General features: G+C 41.5%; 1 protein-coding gene across 1 annotated transcript; it reads right to left on the reverse strand.

Moving 5' to 3' along the window:
* Positions 1–5,669: 5,669 nt before the first annotated feature.
* Positions 5,670–10,201, reverse strand: LOC147629918 (pentatricopeptide repeat-containing protein At4g13650-like). Its single transcript, XM_086811424.1, has 2 exons — positions 9,921–10,201; positions 5,670–9,831 (listed from the first exon to the last, which is right to left on the reverse strand). Exon 2 carries the CDS (start codon positions 9,548–9,550, stop codon positions 6,722–6,724), a length of 2,829 nt encoding a protein of 942 aa, XP_086667550.1. The 5' UTR covers positions 9,551–9,831; positions 9,921–10,201; the 3' UTR covers positions 5,670–6,721.
* Positions 10,202–15,852: the final 5,651 nt, after the last annotated feature.

Consider the following 15,852-nt stretch of genomic DNA (forward strand, 5'->3'; position numbering starts at 1 on the left):
CTCAACACACAAAGGCTGACTGCTCATTGTGATGAAATGGAAAAAAAACTTTGTGAGGCCAAAGAAAACTTCATCACACAACTTCAAAAACATCAAGAAGAGGAAAAGAAGGCAGTGCTGAGAAGTATTAAGAAGCAGAAGGCACTTTCTTCCCAACTAGAGAGAGCACAAAAGGAATGCCTTAGATTCAAAGCAGAAGTAGAAGAAAAGAGGAAAGAGTTGGAATCCTCTCAGCTAAGATTATCATAACTTAATGAAGGAGAGTCCTTCTTGAGAGAATAGGACCAAGGTACAGTGCTAGATACTATTGCAAATCATGCAAGTCAATTGGCTACACTAGTAGTCGCACGTAGAAACCCTGTAGCACAAACCCAATCTTTTTTCACATGAGCTCTTCCTCTATCCCTACACTGAAAAAGATATTGATTTTGAGTCTGCCCTTATACATAAATATATAGAGTTTATGTTCCAAAGAATGTCTAGACACAATGCACCTACATTAACAATGGCCATTTTTCACAATGACCTAAGCTGGAAAATGCTAAAGACATCTTTATAGTTCTCATTCATCCTACAGTGCTTAACTTCAGAGCATGGATGAGAGTCTTGATGCATTTTCAGGAATTCACAGATGATGAAGAGATAAAAGAAGCAAATACACCTCAAGAAGAAGTATAGGTACCATTAGCTCAATACTTAGTAGATGAAAGGAAAAAATGGTCACATAATGCACTCAATGGGTAGTATATTATTTGGAGGAGCAGTTATTATAGAGATTGAAGGCCATCCTAAAAGTAGCCCAAGAAGCACTTGCTATTGATGTAGAATCTACAGCAACTATTGTGACACTAATTCAGGATTGTGAGACTCAAATCAAAAAGGTGGGAACAGAATATAAACTCTCTTCACCAACATGGAGCAACAGATGCTAGGCACTCAGGATCTTTCATCAAGAAAGAAAGCATTGGGAAAGTAGGAAGGAAGTGGCTGCTAAGGAGGTACAGAACTTGGAATATACTTTAGAAAGAATCAAAGAAGAAAGGCCTTGCAGTATTAGGTATATTGGTTTGTTAGACAATTACTTTCTTTAGTCAATACCAGTGGCACCTAGGAACATTTATATATCAATAAAAATGTTGCTTAGTTCTGTCAATGTGTTAGTAATCACCTTGTAGTTAAATTTTCAAGACTTGACACGGGAAAATATGCAGACCTTAATATCACATCTGTCACATTATGATGTGTCCTCTCTAGTCTTTGGTTTTTCTTTGGTGATTACGAGGTGTATGATGTCAGAGATTATTTGCTCTTGCCTATGCATCCATTTGTCCTCAATTTCAAAGCTTGGGCCAAAAACATTATGTTAACAACACAGGTATGAAATGAAAGTGATCCACCATTAGTATTGTCAACTCCTCCTGAATTATACAATTTTTTATATCACTTAGCATGGATTGAAGACAATGTGTGCTAGTTAGAGGTATATGGTGTGCAAGAAGTGAGGAATGTCTACCAGCACTTGCCAAGATGAGATCAATACTAGGATTATACTTTTCAGAGAGACTGACCAATGGTGGTATGAGGACACATTTATGGAAGAGGAACAACTAGCTGATCCCAACACTTCTGCAAAGGTGCCAGTTGAACAAAGCAGGCACAAAGTGTTTAAGGACATTCCCATGGCAACTGATACTATTGACTAGATATTTGTAGGAGAGGATTTTTTTTGAGTTGCTGCCAGATAAGGAATGCTTGGAAGAGATCAAAGAAGGGAATTCATGGTTATAGCCTCAATTATTTTTTCAAGCATTAATGCAGGTAAGCACATTTCACCCTACTTGTTCTTGTAATCCCTCTCTTGGAGTACAAACTCCCACAGCCAAAATTATTGAAAAGAGGCCATACTTAGCTTATCCACCTATGGGTAATATGAAAGAACACATAGAAAGCATAGATGAAAGGCTACAGATTTATGGGTACCTATAGCCTATCAAACATAGTTCAAGAACCCTCATCTAGTTGACCTATTGGATGTGCAAATAGTGGCATTTCTTATAGAGCATGCATTTTATAGATGGAAGAAAGATCATCCAATAGAAGGAAAAGGCAGATATGCTTTACTGCCAAAATATAGTGAAAAGAATCAGGGATGGGAGGGTGAACAACCTGAATGGCAGCAACAGTACTTACATGTAAAACAATATGCCTATACTTATTTCCACTCCACATGTAGATTAAGGGTTGATCCATGTTATATGCCATGTCCAAGATGATGGTCAAGGAAAGAGTTCACATATAAGAGGAACAAGAATCCACACTACATCTTTAATTATCCGAGTTCAAACCCTCTACCTTCACAAAACGATCCAAGAAATGCGCAAACATTTGAAGGTTTGCTATTATACATGGAGGCAGATTCATGATCCAACTTTTGTGGCTACTATTAGGTTCATATAGTTACTGATCACTCTTATAGATGTGCCTCACAAAGGTACAAAATGGGGAGCTCAGGAGTTACTTTTTATGATCTTAATGATGGGCCTAACTCTGATCAGCAGCTTTCTACTTCCATCATCTCAAATTTTTACCTAGACATATATTGTGTGATTTTGAGACTATGGTGGATACATAATTCTGGCCCCCCTACAAGGCATTCAAAAGAACACATATTCTTTGAAACTAATCATTTTCTCTAAAACTAAATGCAGAGTACACATGTGAAAATTCTAATTATAAGTCAGAGTCGCCATATATCTTGTTGGGAAAAGGGCATAGTCCTTTCCTTTTTTTAAAAACACACACACACACAAAAAAAACATATATTGTCGCTAATGGTCTGTCCAACCATTAGCATAGTCCTTCTTGTTAAGGGTCGTCTGAGATCCCTTCCATCTCTAAGGAGGAGATGGAGCGTTTCTTTAGATTGAAGGGAGCTGCTCAGGAGTACAAAATAACCAATCAGTCAAACCCTATCAACAATTGCTTGCATTTTAGGTTGCTGATGGATGGAGATGATTATGTTAACTCACAAGCCTACCTATATGTAAAAGTAGGCTATGGCCATTGGAGGAATCTACTAGAAAGTCTGGGCCACATGAGACATCTAGTAGTGATGATGTAAGTTTATGGTCAGAGAGATTGAGACATGATGTGAGGACTAAGAGTAGTGCATTAGACAAAGGCAAGAAGAAGGTTGAAGGCATTGGCATTGGAAATGCAGGTTATGAATCATCTAGTTCAGAGTCTTGATGATGAGTTGATAATTCTAGTGATTAGGACTCCAAGTGTAAAGAATGACAAGTATGTACCGCCACATGTTAGAGCTCATGAAGCTCGTAGTAGTGACCTGTAGCAGCAGAGCCAATTGAGGAGGTCACAAAGGGTGAGATTTCTAGTGCAGAGGTTAACATATATAGGATATGTTATGCATTATGCATATATGAGAAGCATGTGGAACCTACTTATTTTGATGAGGCTATTGGCAAAGAAGCTTGGGACAAAGCTATGGATGAAGAGATGGATGCATTGGTACATAATGACACATGGGATTTGGTTGAGTTACTAAATGGCAATAATATGATTGGCTACAAATGGGTTTATAAGGTCAAATATAGGTCGGATGGATCCATGGAAAGATATAAGGCAAGGCTAGTCACTTGGCCAAGGGTTATGCACAAACTCATAGGCTTGATTATGATGAGACATTTAGTCCAGTGTGGCTAAGATGGCTACCATAAGATCAATGATTTCATTTACCAAATCTAAAGGTTGGGAATTGCACCAAATGGATGAGTTGTAAGAAGAGGTTATTTATGGAATAGTCACAAGGTTATGTATACCCAGACTTTCCCAGACATATATGTAGATTGAAGAAGGCATTATATGGATTGAAGTAAACACCATGTGCATGGAGTGACAGGATTAGCAAGTATCTCATTAGCATTGGATTTCCTGTGAGAAATTCAACTTCTTCACTATATGTGACGAAGACATAGAATGGTATGGTGGGTGATTGTTATTTATGTGATGACTTGATAGTCACAGCAGGTGATTGTGGGAATGACATTGCCAATGTGAAGGCATCATTGAATAGCTAGTTTGATATGAAAGATTAGGAGAGCTGAGATTCTTTTTGGCATGGAGGTTATCAGGACATCACATGGTATATAGTTGGTGTTGAAATATTTAAGGTCGGTTTATGTGTGTGGGAAAGCACTCTAAAAGTGCTAGATATTGTGTGGTGTGAGTGGGGGGGAGGGGCACTCATGTGGAAAAGAGAGTGCCACATGTAAAGTTGGATGGGTCAATGGCTATCTATATTAAAAGCCTTTCATTATATGGTAGATAACATATGCAATAGAGTATTGTTGAGTGTGCTACTCTCTCTCTCTCTCTCTCTCTCTCTCTCTCTCTAGCCATGGATTTCTTGATGTGTTATAACCCACCTTAGTTATCATACCTAATCTATGCACTCCACCATGATCAATCCCATAATTAGATTCTTAACATGGTATTAGAGCTAAGATGGGCTCTTAATTATGGTGGATATCTATGTATAGTAGTTTTTATGAGAGTTCATTTGATTAAGTATATTGTATGATTTTGCATCTTTTATTTTATGAAAAAATTTAAACACTCATTATCATTAGTATTGCATTTGGAGAGAGATTATGCTACTGGTTTTGGAGAGATCATGAAGCTGCCTACAAAGCTAAAAATGGAGATTTCAGCAAAATGAAGACCTTTGGAGTCTACATCATCAACAAGGAAGCTGCCAAGGAGACAACGGTATCTCAAAGATAAGTTGGTTTTCAAGTTTTGCCTCAAATTTTTTGATTTGAGCAAGAGAATGCTCAATGTAAAGAAAGGTTGCTGATTTATGGGATGAGAGGATCCCATGGTTCTTTGCAAATGGACAAAGAGCATGTGAAGGTGCACATACTTGTTTAAGTGGTGGGACAAGAGGTTATGGGTTGAGAATGCAATCCATAGTGCTCACCCAAAGAGGTGGAGCTTGGTCCTTTACTTACGGGAGATGGGTAAAGTTTGGTGGAGGCCAATGAAGGCGTTCATATTAGATTTTGCACCTTGGTTTCTTGAGAGGACCATGATTAATGCATTAAGTCACAATAGTCCATCAAGGACATCGATTGAGGTATATAACCTTGAAAAGTAAAGGTTTCATACTCCACATTCCCTGTTCTTTTTGCAATCGCATGTGACTCTCTGATTAGCAAAAATTATTTTAGCACAAGCAAGGCTCATAATCTCATTCCATTAGTTACCCACATGTATCATCATGTAGGACAAAACCTTACCTCCACATAAAACCTTATGACACATACACACACCGTGTGGCTCACCCATGTGAATCCGACATCACATATGCTTACATCACTCATGATCTCATCAACCGCTTCATATATTCTTACATCCCTCATGATCTCATCCACATCTGCACATTTGAGACTTCACTTTTCACCTTTACATAACCAAACAACCTTTGATCATAGACCGTCAGTTTTGTCCAAATCTGATTCATGTTCCCCACACAATCTTCAAAATAATTCAATGCTAGACCACAAATTGTAACCCCTCTCCCACAAACTTCATAGGAATTAGATTTTATGAATGCAAAAACATTTTTTGTGATCAAAACCCTGGGGTACATGTATCTAGAAATTTATGTATTGACCTTTTACTCACAATATTACATCTAGGAGGAAAGAAGCAAGCTCATTTGGTTTCATGTAAAGGTACGAGATAAAAGGGAATGCTTGATGAGACTGATTCCTTGTGGGGGCGCATGGGTTGTGTATGTTTCTTTGTTCTTCTCCGAATCTCCTCTTTATTGGGTTGATCATATAATGTTTTGCCACTCAAAGGGCTGAAGCCAAATCTCAAAGTTCAAGACGACATCGCCAGTCTATGTGCAAGTTGATGGAGGATCATGCTACTGAACGAGATCAAATATCCATCAATATGATGGTTTATCATCAGCAATTTAGATTCTGACTCAGCTATAATAAAGCGCACAGGATCCGACTCAACTTCCATCCTCGTCAACTGAGTACACTTTGCATGTGTATATCCATCACTGTAACACCAAGTTTTCAAGTACAGGGACAATTCTCATCAGAGTACACCTTGCCTGTGCATATCGATCGTTGTGCCATCAACATTTCAAGTTACAGGGACAATGGCTATTGAAGTTGCACTACCAAGTCCTTACAGGCACGCTCTTTCCTCGAAACATGAAAGTGAATTGCATCCTTGACAAAAATTGTTGGTTGCTCTTTCTTTAATGTAAGTGCCATAGCTGAATTGATTATGGTACTCATTGTAAACCCATATATTTTTGACAACACATATGGGTAATCCCTTGGTGCATTGAATATTTTTTCCTAGAAGTGTCAGGGTTTCAAACTTGTAACCTGGGTGCAGCAAAGTGAGCTGACTAGTTAGCAAGAGCCCATTGAAAGGTGTGTTGATAAGCGCACATATGATAGCTAATTTCTCACAAAGCCCGCACAGCACACTTTCTTTGCATCATTGGACACATCTCGTGACGCGTAATGCAAACCTGGACATAACTCCCTTATTTTGAGAAAAGATCTTCTAGCTTTGCATAAATATTTTTGTTTTGGGATAGCTTTTAATCTCCAATCCATGCACACGTACACTGTCATCGGATTCTTCCATGTTGGTAAGTTTTCCACCCTCATTTCCATGCTTGCTTTTCCACTCTCATTGCCTCAACTTCCTCCGCATCCTCTTGCATGTTAGCATCTGCATAGATATTGAACATACAGACATAAGCTGCAGGATCCTTTTCATCCAACCGCACTGCATGTTCAAAGGCCTGTCTTCCAAGCTCCACATTGCCCCACTTTCGACAAGCACCCAACACAGTATGCCAGACCACAAGATCAGAATGGAATGGCAGCTTCTTGATCATTGCTAATGCTCTCTCTAATTGGCCTGCACGACCAAGGAGATCAACCATGCAAGTGTGGTGCTCAAGAGTGGGGATAATACCATAGTCTTTGGTCATGGCCTCAAAGTATGTCTGGCCTTTATCCACTTCACCTGTGTGGCTGCATGCATTGAGCACACTGATGAACGTGGCCAGATTTGGCTTTACACCTTCTCCTATCATTTTGTCAAAGATATGAAAAACACTTTCACATTCTCCAAGCTGGGCATATCCTGCGATTAGTGCAGTCCATAGGACTTCATCTCTGACTGGAAGCTTGTCAAACACTTCCTGTGCTTTAAGAAGCGAGCCACATTTACAATACATGTCAACCAATGTGTTGCCAACAAGAAGATCTCTTTCGAGCCCTTTTCTGACAATCTCAGCATGCATTTCTCCACCCTTGTCTGTGGCTCCTATGCTTCCACAAGCTTTCAAGATGCAAACAAATGTGATAGCATCCGGAGAAATGCCCTCCTGTTGCATCTGTTCAAAACAGTTCAGTGCTTCCTCACCACACCCATGTAGGGCATATCCTGCAATTAGTGCATTCCAAGAGACAATGTCTTGAGCAGGAAGCTTGTCAAACACTTCCTGTGCTTTCGCAAGCATGCCACATTTCCCATACATATCCACCAATGCATTGCCAACAGCAAGATCTCTTTCCAACAACCCTTCCCTGGCAATCTCAGCATGTATTTCTTGCCCCTTGTCTGTGGCTCCGATGCTGCCACATGCTTTCAAGCTGCAAACAAATGTGACAGAATCCGTAATGACCCCGTCAAGTTGCATCCGTTCAAAACAGTTCAGTGCTTCCTCACCATAACCCTGTTGGGCATATCCTGAGATAAGTGAATTCCAGGAGACTACATTTCGAGCTAGAAGTTTGTCAAACACTTCCTGTGCTTTTGTAAGCAAGCCACATTTCACATACATATCAACTAATGCGTTGCCAACCACAACATCTCTTTCCAACAACACATTTCTGGAAATCTCAGTATGTATTTCTTGGCCCTTGTCTGTGGCTCCTATGATGCCACAAGCTTTCAAGCTGCAAGCAAACGTGACAGCATCCGGAGAGACACCCTCGAGTTGCATCTGTTCAAAACAGTTCAGTGCTTCCTCACCACACCCATGCTGGGCATATCCTACGATTAGTGCATTCCAAGAGACTACGTCTCGAGCTCGAAGCTTATCAAACACCTCTTGTGCTTTTGCAAGCAAGCCACATTTTGCATACATATCAACCAATGTGTTGCCAATGAGAATGTCTCTTTCCAACAACCCTTTCCTAGCAATCTCAGCATGTATTTCTCGGCCCTTGTCAATGGCTCCTATGCTGCCACAAGCTTTCAAGCTGCAAACAAATGTGACAGCATCTGGAGAGATGCTATCAAGTTGCATCCGTTCTAAACAGTTCAATGCTTCCTCACCACGCTCATGTTGGGTATATCCTGTGATTAGTGCATTCCAAGTGACTATATCTCTAACTGGAAGCTTGTCAAACACTTCTTGTGCTTTTGCAAACAAGCCACATTTTGCATACATATCAACCAACGCATTGCCAACAACAAGATCTCTTCCCAACAACCCTTTTCTAGCAATCTCAGAATGTATTTCTTGGCCCTTGTCAATGGCTCCTATGCTGCCACAAGCTTTCAAGCCGCAAGCAAATGTAACAGCATCTGAAGGCACACCCTCATGTTTCATTTGCTCAAAACAGTTCAGTGCTTCCTTGCCATACCCGTGTTGGGCATATCCTGCAATTAGTGCAGTCCATGAGACTACGTCTCTAACTGGAAGCTTGTCAAACACTTCCTGTGCTTTTGCAAGGAGGCCACATTTGCCATACATGTCAATCAAGGTGCTGCCCACACGAAGATTTGTTTCCAACCCTTTTCTGGAAATCTGAGCATGTATTTCTTGGCCCTTGTCTGTGGCTCCTATACTGCCACAAGCTTTCAAGCTACAAACGAAGGTGACAGCATTTGGAGAGATGCCATCATGTTGCATCTGTTCAAAACACTTAAGTGCTTCCTCACCACACCCATGCTTGGCATATCCTGTGATTAGTGCATTCCATGAGACAACATCTCGAACTGGAAGCTTGTCAAATACTTCCTGTGCTTTTGCAAGAGACCTACATTTGGCATACATACTGACCAACGCATTGCCAACAACAATGTCTCTTTCCAGCAACCCCTCTCTCTCAATGTCAGAATGTATCTGGCGGCCTATTTCCAAATCTTTTAGCTCAGCACAAGCCTTTAGTAGGGCCACAAATGTAGATAAACTAGGAAGCACAGATTCTTCCTCTTGCATTTTCTGGTACAGGATGAGAGCATGATGTGACTTCCCACATCTGATATAACCTGTGATGAGAGAATTCCAAGAGCACTCCTTCCGATACACTAACCTGTCGAAAAGCTGCTGAGCATTGGACATGCTTCCAACTTCCACTAACGTTGAGACGAGGTGGCTCCCAAGTGATGGATGGAGTTCCAGATCATTACTACGAATGTAGGCATGCAAGCGCAATGCTTTCTCTCCTTTGTGCACTTGTGCAAGACACATGCAATGTCCTCAACAGAAGGCTGGGGTGGCAGCCCTTCTTCCAGAGAAGCGACTGCCTCCTCTAAGCTAAGAATATCCCAAACACCGCCGTCACCGCCACTGCTGCTGCCACCACCACCACTTTTGTTGGTGTTATCTTGTGGGTTGTGCATAACAGAGGACTCTTCTTGTCTCTGGCGTCTGATTAGCATGTCATGAACCCAGTTTGGATTGTTCCGGCGGTCCGTCCATAGCAAATGCTTGTTAATTTTATGCTTGAAATCTGGAGCCCTTGGATTCGTCTGTGTAACACGGCGAGTGCAAAGGGCAGCACGTAAGGCCCGATCTAATCCTGCAGAAAGCGAAGAAGTGAGAATGGCAAAGCACTTACTTTGGTATGTCGGTTGTAGAGGGAAGGATCCCTGGAGCAGTCCTTCCATAGGCGCTCCGTGCGTGCTCTTGAGGATGATATGATGATCATGAGGCTGAGCCACCTCCTCCCGCGTGTATTACTCCTTGAGCTCCTTGCTCCGGGCAACAGCAGCCGGCCACAATGTCCATCTCCGCCGCAGGCCGCCGACGCTGGGGCTGCCACGGTAACACTGCTAACGCTGGCGCCAACACGGCGCCGATGTGGCCGCCAAGTAAGCGGCCCGCGTGTGAATGTCATAGCTTGCTCTCGAACTCTGCACTTAAAAGTTTGATCCCCTTATTCACTCACCCCCTTCCAAATTGGGTGGAAACTACATGCCTTAATAGTGGGTATGCTCTCTCAGAGGAAATATAAGGATCCTTGCAAGATTTCCAAGACCAATCCACTCATATCAACTACTGGAAAATGGTCGCCAAGTGCAATACCTCTTGGCCCCCTAATTATGGCTCATATATTCTCAACCTTAGCTCTTGCCCCAGCAATAGCTTCAACATCCAACTTCGACATTCACCTCCCTACACGAGTTGGCTAAGCTCAAGAAGGAGATTGAAGATTTCATGATTTATCAGGAGAATACAATCGTCTCAATGCAGTCATCTTCTTATAGCACTGAGGAAAGAGATTGAAGAGCTCAAAGCCAAAGGTCCCAAGGCTAGTCCATGGTGCACGATGTGCAGCTCACAAGACCACCATCTCCTGGGCGAGTGTCCCGCTAAGAAGTATTGTTATTTCTACTCCAAGGGTGGCCATGAGGACAAGGATTGCTATTACCCCAAGGGTCTTTGGCTAATGCAACAACAACAATAACTTCACCAAGGGCCACCCCTCTAAACCATTCACCCAAGACTACAGGGCAGTAAAAACAACCAGTGCACCACCTTCTATGGGCACTACCAGAGCCAACCATACTCCTACCTACACAATGTCGACGAGCCTAGTGGTGGTATTCTTCTTAGCACACCGTCTGTTCGTGTGGTGGTAGCTCCCACATCCCAACCCCCAAGCTTATGTGACTCCAGCATATACCGCCTCCACCACTTACTTATCCCCTCCACAACCCATCTAACCCCTTGGCTATAAATGCCCATGCTTCCTAACCTCAGGCATCGAGAGTAACATACATCCCACCCCCTCCAATGTGCATGTGTAGTACCGACAAGCTAGTACACTCCTAAATGGTACCCGAGCATTGGTGGCCATTGAGTAAATCTATCATCTAGTGTGTGTGCTAGACTACTAGTGTACATGTGAACTTGATGGTGGCATTACACTTAGCTTGGTCATCCCTTGTTTACAACGTATGTAGCTCATTAGAAGCAAAAAAATCATAAGTTGTGCATTATAAGTGCAACAAAACGCTTGGGCAGACAAAATTACAACGTGATCCAAATCAATAAAACCTTTGATGCCAAACACTCGTGAATTCGAATGCTTCGAAGAAAATCCGGTGGGGTCCATTGAAATCGTCCACCTAGTTAACCGCCATAAATGGGGTTAACAATGAGCTTTAGCTTTAAAAGAACTTGAAAATATTGATAAAAAATCATAGATTAGAGTTGGGTTGAAGGTGGTGAGTAAGCCATTGCGTCAACTTAACCATAAGCCTAATGATATGTAGAAAAATGCAGATGTGTACAATGAGAGAGATTAAGTGAGAAAGTTCCAATGCAAATGAGGATGTCCCAAGTTAAAAAACTACCCAAAGATTCCAATTTTGAAGCTTAATCACTTCAATTTTCACTAATTAAGCCTTTAATGATAGTGATTAACAGGCTAAGTTAGAGTTTAGTAAATCAAAAAAGTGAAGGCCATAATTGAGCTTACCAAGATAAATTTTGATAGGGCTTTTTGATTGCTTAGCTTACCCTTAATAGGATTGAGTTCCCTAGCTTACCCTTTGATAGGATTGAGTTCCCCAAGCTCAAAAAACCAACCCAATAGCACCGAAAAATACAAAATTTCTACAGAGAACCACAACTAGTTTTTTCTTCTTCTCGACATCAAACGCTTCTAGATTTGAGATGTGGGCACCTCATACTATGTCCAAGGCACACCTAAGAGGGCTTCTCCCAATTGTGAATAGAGAGGGAGAATGCGACAATTTTCCAGTGCTAGCTACATGGCAAAATCCATGCCGATTTTGGAAAAATTGATGGTACCCTTGCTATTAAGGATTTGCCTAGGGTAGGGGAATATGTGGTTAAGATTGTTTTGGAATTTGTGGAGTGGATTGGCAATGCCAAGCTCCACAAATTTGGGCCACAAGAGTGTAGTGAGGATAAGCTTCACTAATGAGGTGATTAAGGGCTAATAAACTGAGATTAGTGAGATGTGAGATGAGAGAGTTAAGCTAATGAAGACTAATTCTAAGCTAAGCACAACCCTAGCTCTGATACCATGTCAAAGTTGAGCATGGATCTAGTGCTAGCTTATGCATGACTATGGTGGGTGCGTGTGAGTTCATCACATGAAGATAGTGGTAATTAGCTTGACTCAAGTTAAATAGGTTGCAAGATAGATTAGCTTGCACTCATAAAGAAACTTAAGGAATGTGCTTGATTTGTTTGCTTGAAATGGGTCCCCTTATATAAGACTTGGGTACAACTTTTGGGCTCTTGCATATAGGATAATTGTAGGCTTTGCCACATGGCACCACATTTCTCAACACATGTAAGAGAGAGAGTGGTTTGTGTGCTTGTAAGAGAGAGAGTGGCTTGTGTCTGTATAAGAGAGAGAGTTGTTTATGTGCCACAGAGAGAGAGAGAGAGAGAGAGAGAGAGAGAGAGAGAGAGAGAGAGAGAGAGAGAGAGAGAGTTATATTAAATTTATTCAAAAGACCCAATGGGTCTATGAGACCAAAAGTGATACAATATTGTCCATGTAATCTCATCATGGTATAAAAGAAAACAAAACTAGAGCTATGAGCTGGGAATGTCAAATCTGAGCCATATGATACAAAGTGGGACCATCATCATCATACAACCTATGGAGCTAATCCCATAGTAGGGGGAGGGGGCCATCAAGGATATCGAGCATGGGGTTAGCCTATAGAAGGCTTTGCAAATGTGCCAGGCATGGGAAGGTGGCTTTGTGCCTCTCTAAGATCTCCTCAAGAAGATAGGGCTGATATTTGTGTTGTTGGTGAGGTCCTGGGGTTTTAGGACATCAGGCTCGTTGTAGTGCCATGGCTCGGTCTAGAGTCACATATAGGATAATTGTAGGCTTTACCACATGGCACCACATTTCTCAACACATGTAAGAGAGAGAGTGGTTTGTGTGCTTGTAAGAGAGAGAGAGAGAGAGAGAGAGAGAGAGAGAGAGAGAGAGAGAGAGAGAGAGAGAGAGAGAGAGAGAGAGAGTGTGGAGATATTCTGGGAGATATTCAGGGAAAAGAGAAGAGGTGGAGAGAATCAGGCAAAAGGTGGAGATATTCTGGGAGTGAATCATGGAGAAATCAATGGGATTTGATGCTTGATGTAAACACTATAAATTGAGGCATAGCCCTAATGAGAATTTGCTGGTTTTTGAGTATCCATGCCTACATTAATTTATCTGCTAATTATTCACTAATTACGCCTTAATCATTTCTTAATCAAGAAATCGCTGTTTTGCTGGGCGCCGTTTTTCTGAGGTATTTTTGCCATTGCTACTTGCTCCAATCAAATTGCTTCAATTCCTCCTAGCCCAAGGGGTAATCAAGCATGCTCTACAAGTTGGTGAAGACAGAAATCAATTTCATCAAGTCTACAGAGAGATCCAAGCTCTTCATCAAATCTGCAGGTGACTTTGGTAAAACAGAGATTAAGCTTTCATTATTTGGTCAAATCTTGTGTTTCTTGGCTTAATCCTCTACTAGACTCATTGCTATTGATGCCTTTGAAAGCATTTGAGCTCATTTGAAGTGGAAGGCACCAGATCTGAGCTCCCCGCATACTCTGTTTTCTGCACACAAACCAGAGCATTAATTTGCTAATCAGTGATTAATCAGTGTTAATCACTGTACTTTGGTGCAATTGAGGGTTCAAATTAACCATTAGGTATCTGATACAGATCCCTATAACTTCAGATTTCAAATCGGAGTTGGTTTGATACTCCAACCATCCCGTACAAATTGGGGTTACCCTTAATTTAATGTAATTTCTGGTAAAATTGTGCTGATAAATTTATGAAAATCATCATTTTTGCATTCAACCCTTGGTTAATGCCTGTAAATCTCACTCAAATTCAAGATTATTCACAGCCAGAGTTGCATTTGGAATGTGCATGAGAATGAATGCTATACGCATTATGTATTGGGCACATTTTATCAGTGTAAAAATGGGAACAGACACTGCCCTTGTCCAGATTAAGGCAAGAGGTAAGACCTCCCACATAAATTTGGGTTTGCATTGCATAATGATACAAAATAAACATAAAAAGCCCAAAGGAACTGTCAGCAAAACATTGAAACATGTTGCTCACATGGAGCAAAAAGACCTGACGAACGAGCTCATGGCCCCAGCCATGAAAGAAGAAGAATATCTCTTCCCAAGAAGAGGATCCACACCGAGAAGAAGACCTGAAGGAAGACATGGACACGAGAAGAGAAGCTGCCACAAGAAGAGAAGCTGCCCCGAGAAGACTGGAAGAAGAGACGAACGCGTGGAGAGATGCTGCCACGAGAAGAAGACTGAAGAAAAGAGAAGATGTGAGGCTCCAAAGAGTGAGGAGCCATGTGAAAATCTCTGAGAGAGAGAGAGAGAGAGAGCCCACAACCCAATGTAACCTGCCCCAATAAAGTAAAACCACCTCTGAGCCACCGATGATGTAGGCCACGTGGTAGATGTATGTGTGAGCACTTTAGTCAAGGTCACGGGCACTTATAGTAGCCTTGGACACATAGAGAGAGAGAGAGAGAGTGTCAAGGACTATGGAGTTTAGGGACTTGAGGCACTGGTCGCGGACTGTCAAGTAAGAAAGAAACTTGATACAGGGTCCAGGTGTGCTGAGATAACTTGAGGGGAGGAGTAGACACTGGTCGCGGACTACCAAGTAAGGGGAGGCAAACTTGGTATAGGGTCTAGGTGTACTAGGAGTATTCACTTGAGGGGAGGTGTTGAAATATACAAGTGAATAGGGTGTGTGTGGGAACAAGCTCTTGGATAGAGGCTGTAAAAGAGGAGATGTAATTGTGAAAGAACCTGTGAAAAGGTTAGAAGAATCTACTGGGAGAGAATAATGGGTAGCATGAGGGAATTTAGGAGTGTGGAGATATTCTGGGAGATATTCAGGGAAAAGAGAAGAGGTGGAGAGAATCAGGCAAAAGGTGGAGATATTCTGGGAGTGAATCATGGAGAAATCAATGGGATTTGATGCTTGATGTAAACACTATAAATTGAGGCATAGCCCTAATGAGAATTTGCTGGTTTTTGAGTATCCATGCCTACATTAATCTATCTGCTAATTATTCACTAATTACGCCTTAATCATTTCTTAATCACTTTGTTAATCATGTTGATTCTAGTGTATGATCCACCATAGCTCATCATTTAGCTCAAATTTCAACATTTCTCAACACATGTAAGAGAGAGAGTGGTTTGTGTGCTTGTAAGAGAGAGAGAGAGAGAGAGAGAGAGAGAGAGAGAGAGAGAGAGAGAACATATTAAGAAAGCTCCAACCACCATTGCTGTGAAGAAAACGCTAAAAGTCATGTTTTTAAAGTGGCCAATAATTGTTTTGTTACTAAGTGTGAATGTTATAATAGAAATGTCATATGTCGTGATTGTCTTTTATTAAAATTACCATTCACACCATTTCATGCAACCACCTCTAATTTGATCGCTTTCCCTATGGGATTGGGTTATGCAACAACTACACTTGTCCTTTGTCTCGGCCTAGCTTTGAGGCTGCA

Source organism: Cibotium barometz, chromosome 17 (assembly GCF_041138505.1).
Source record: "Cibotium barometz isolate CiBa-2024 chromosome 17, ASM4113850v1, whole genome shotgun sequence".
In the NCBI taxonomy this organism is placed as follows: Eukaryota; Viridiplantae; Streptophyta; class Polypodiopsida; order Cyatheales; family Cibotiaceae; genus Cibotium; species Cibotium barometz.

What these genes read in the sequence shown, in the direction of transcription:
- LOC147629918 (XM_086811424.1), bottom strand. Translation starts at nt 9,550, where the DNA reads ATGTGTCTTGCACAAGTGCACAAAGGAGAGAAAGCATTGCGCTTGCAT.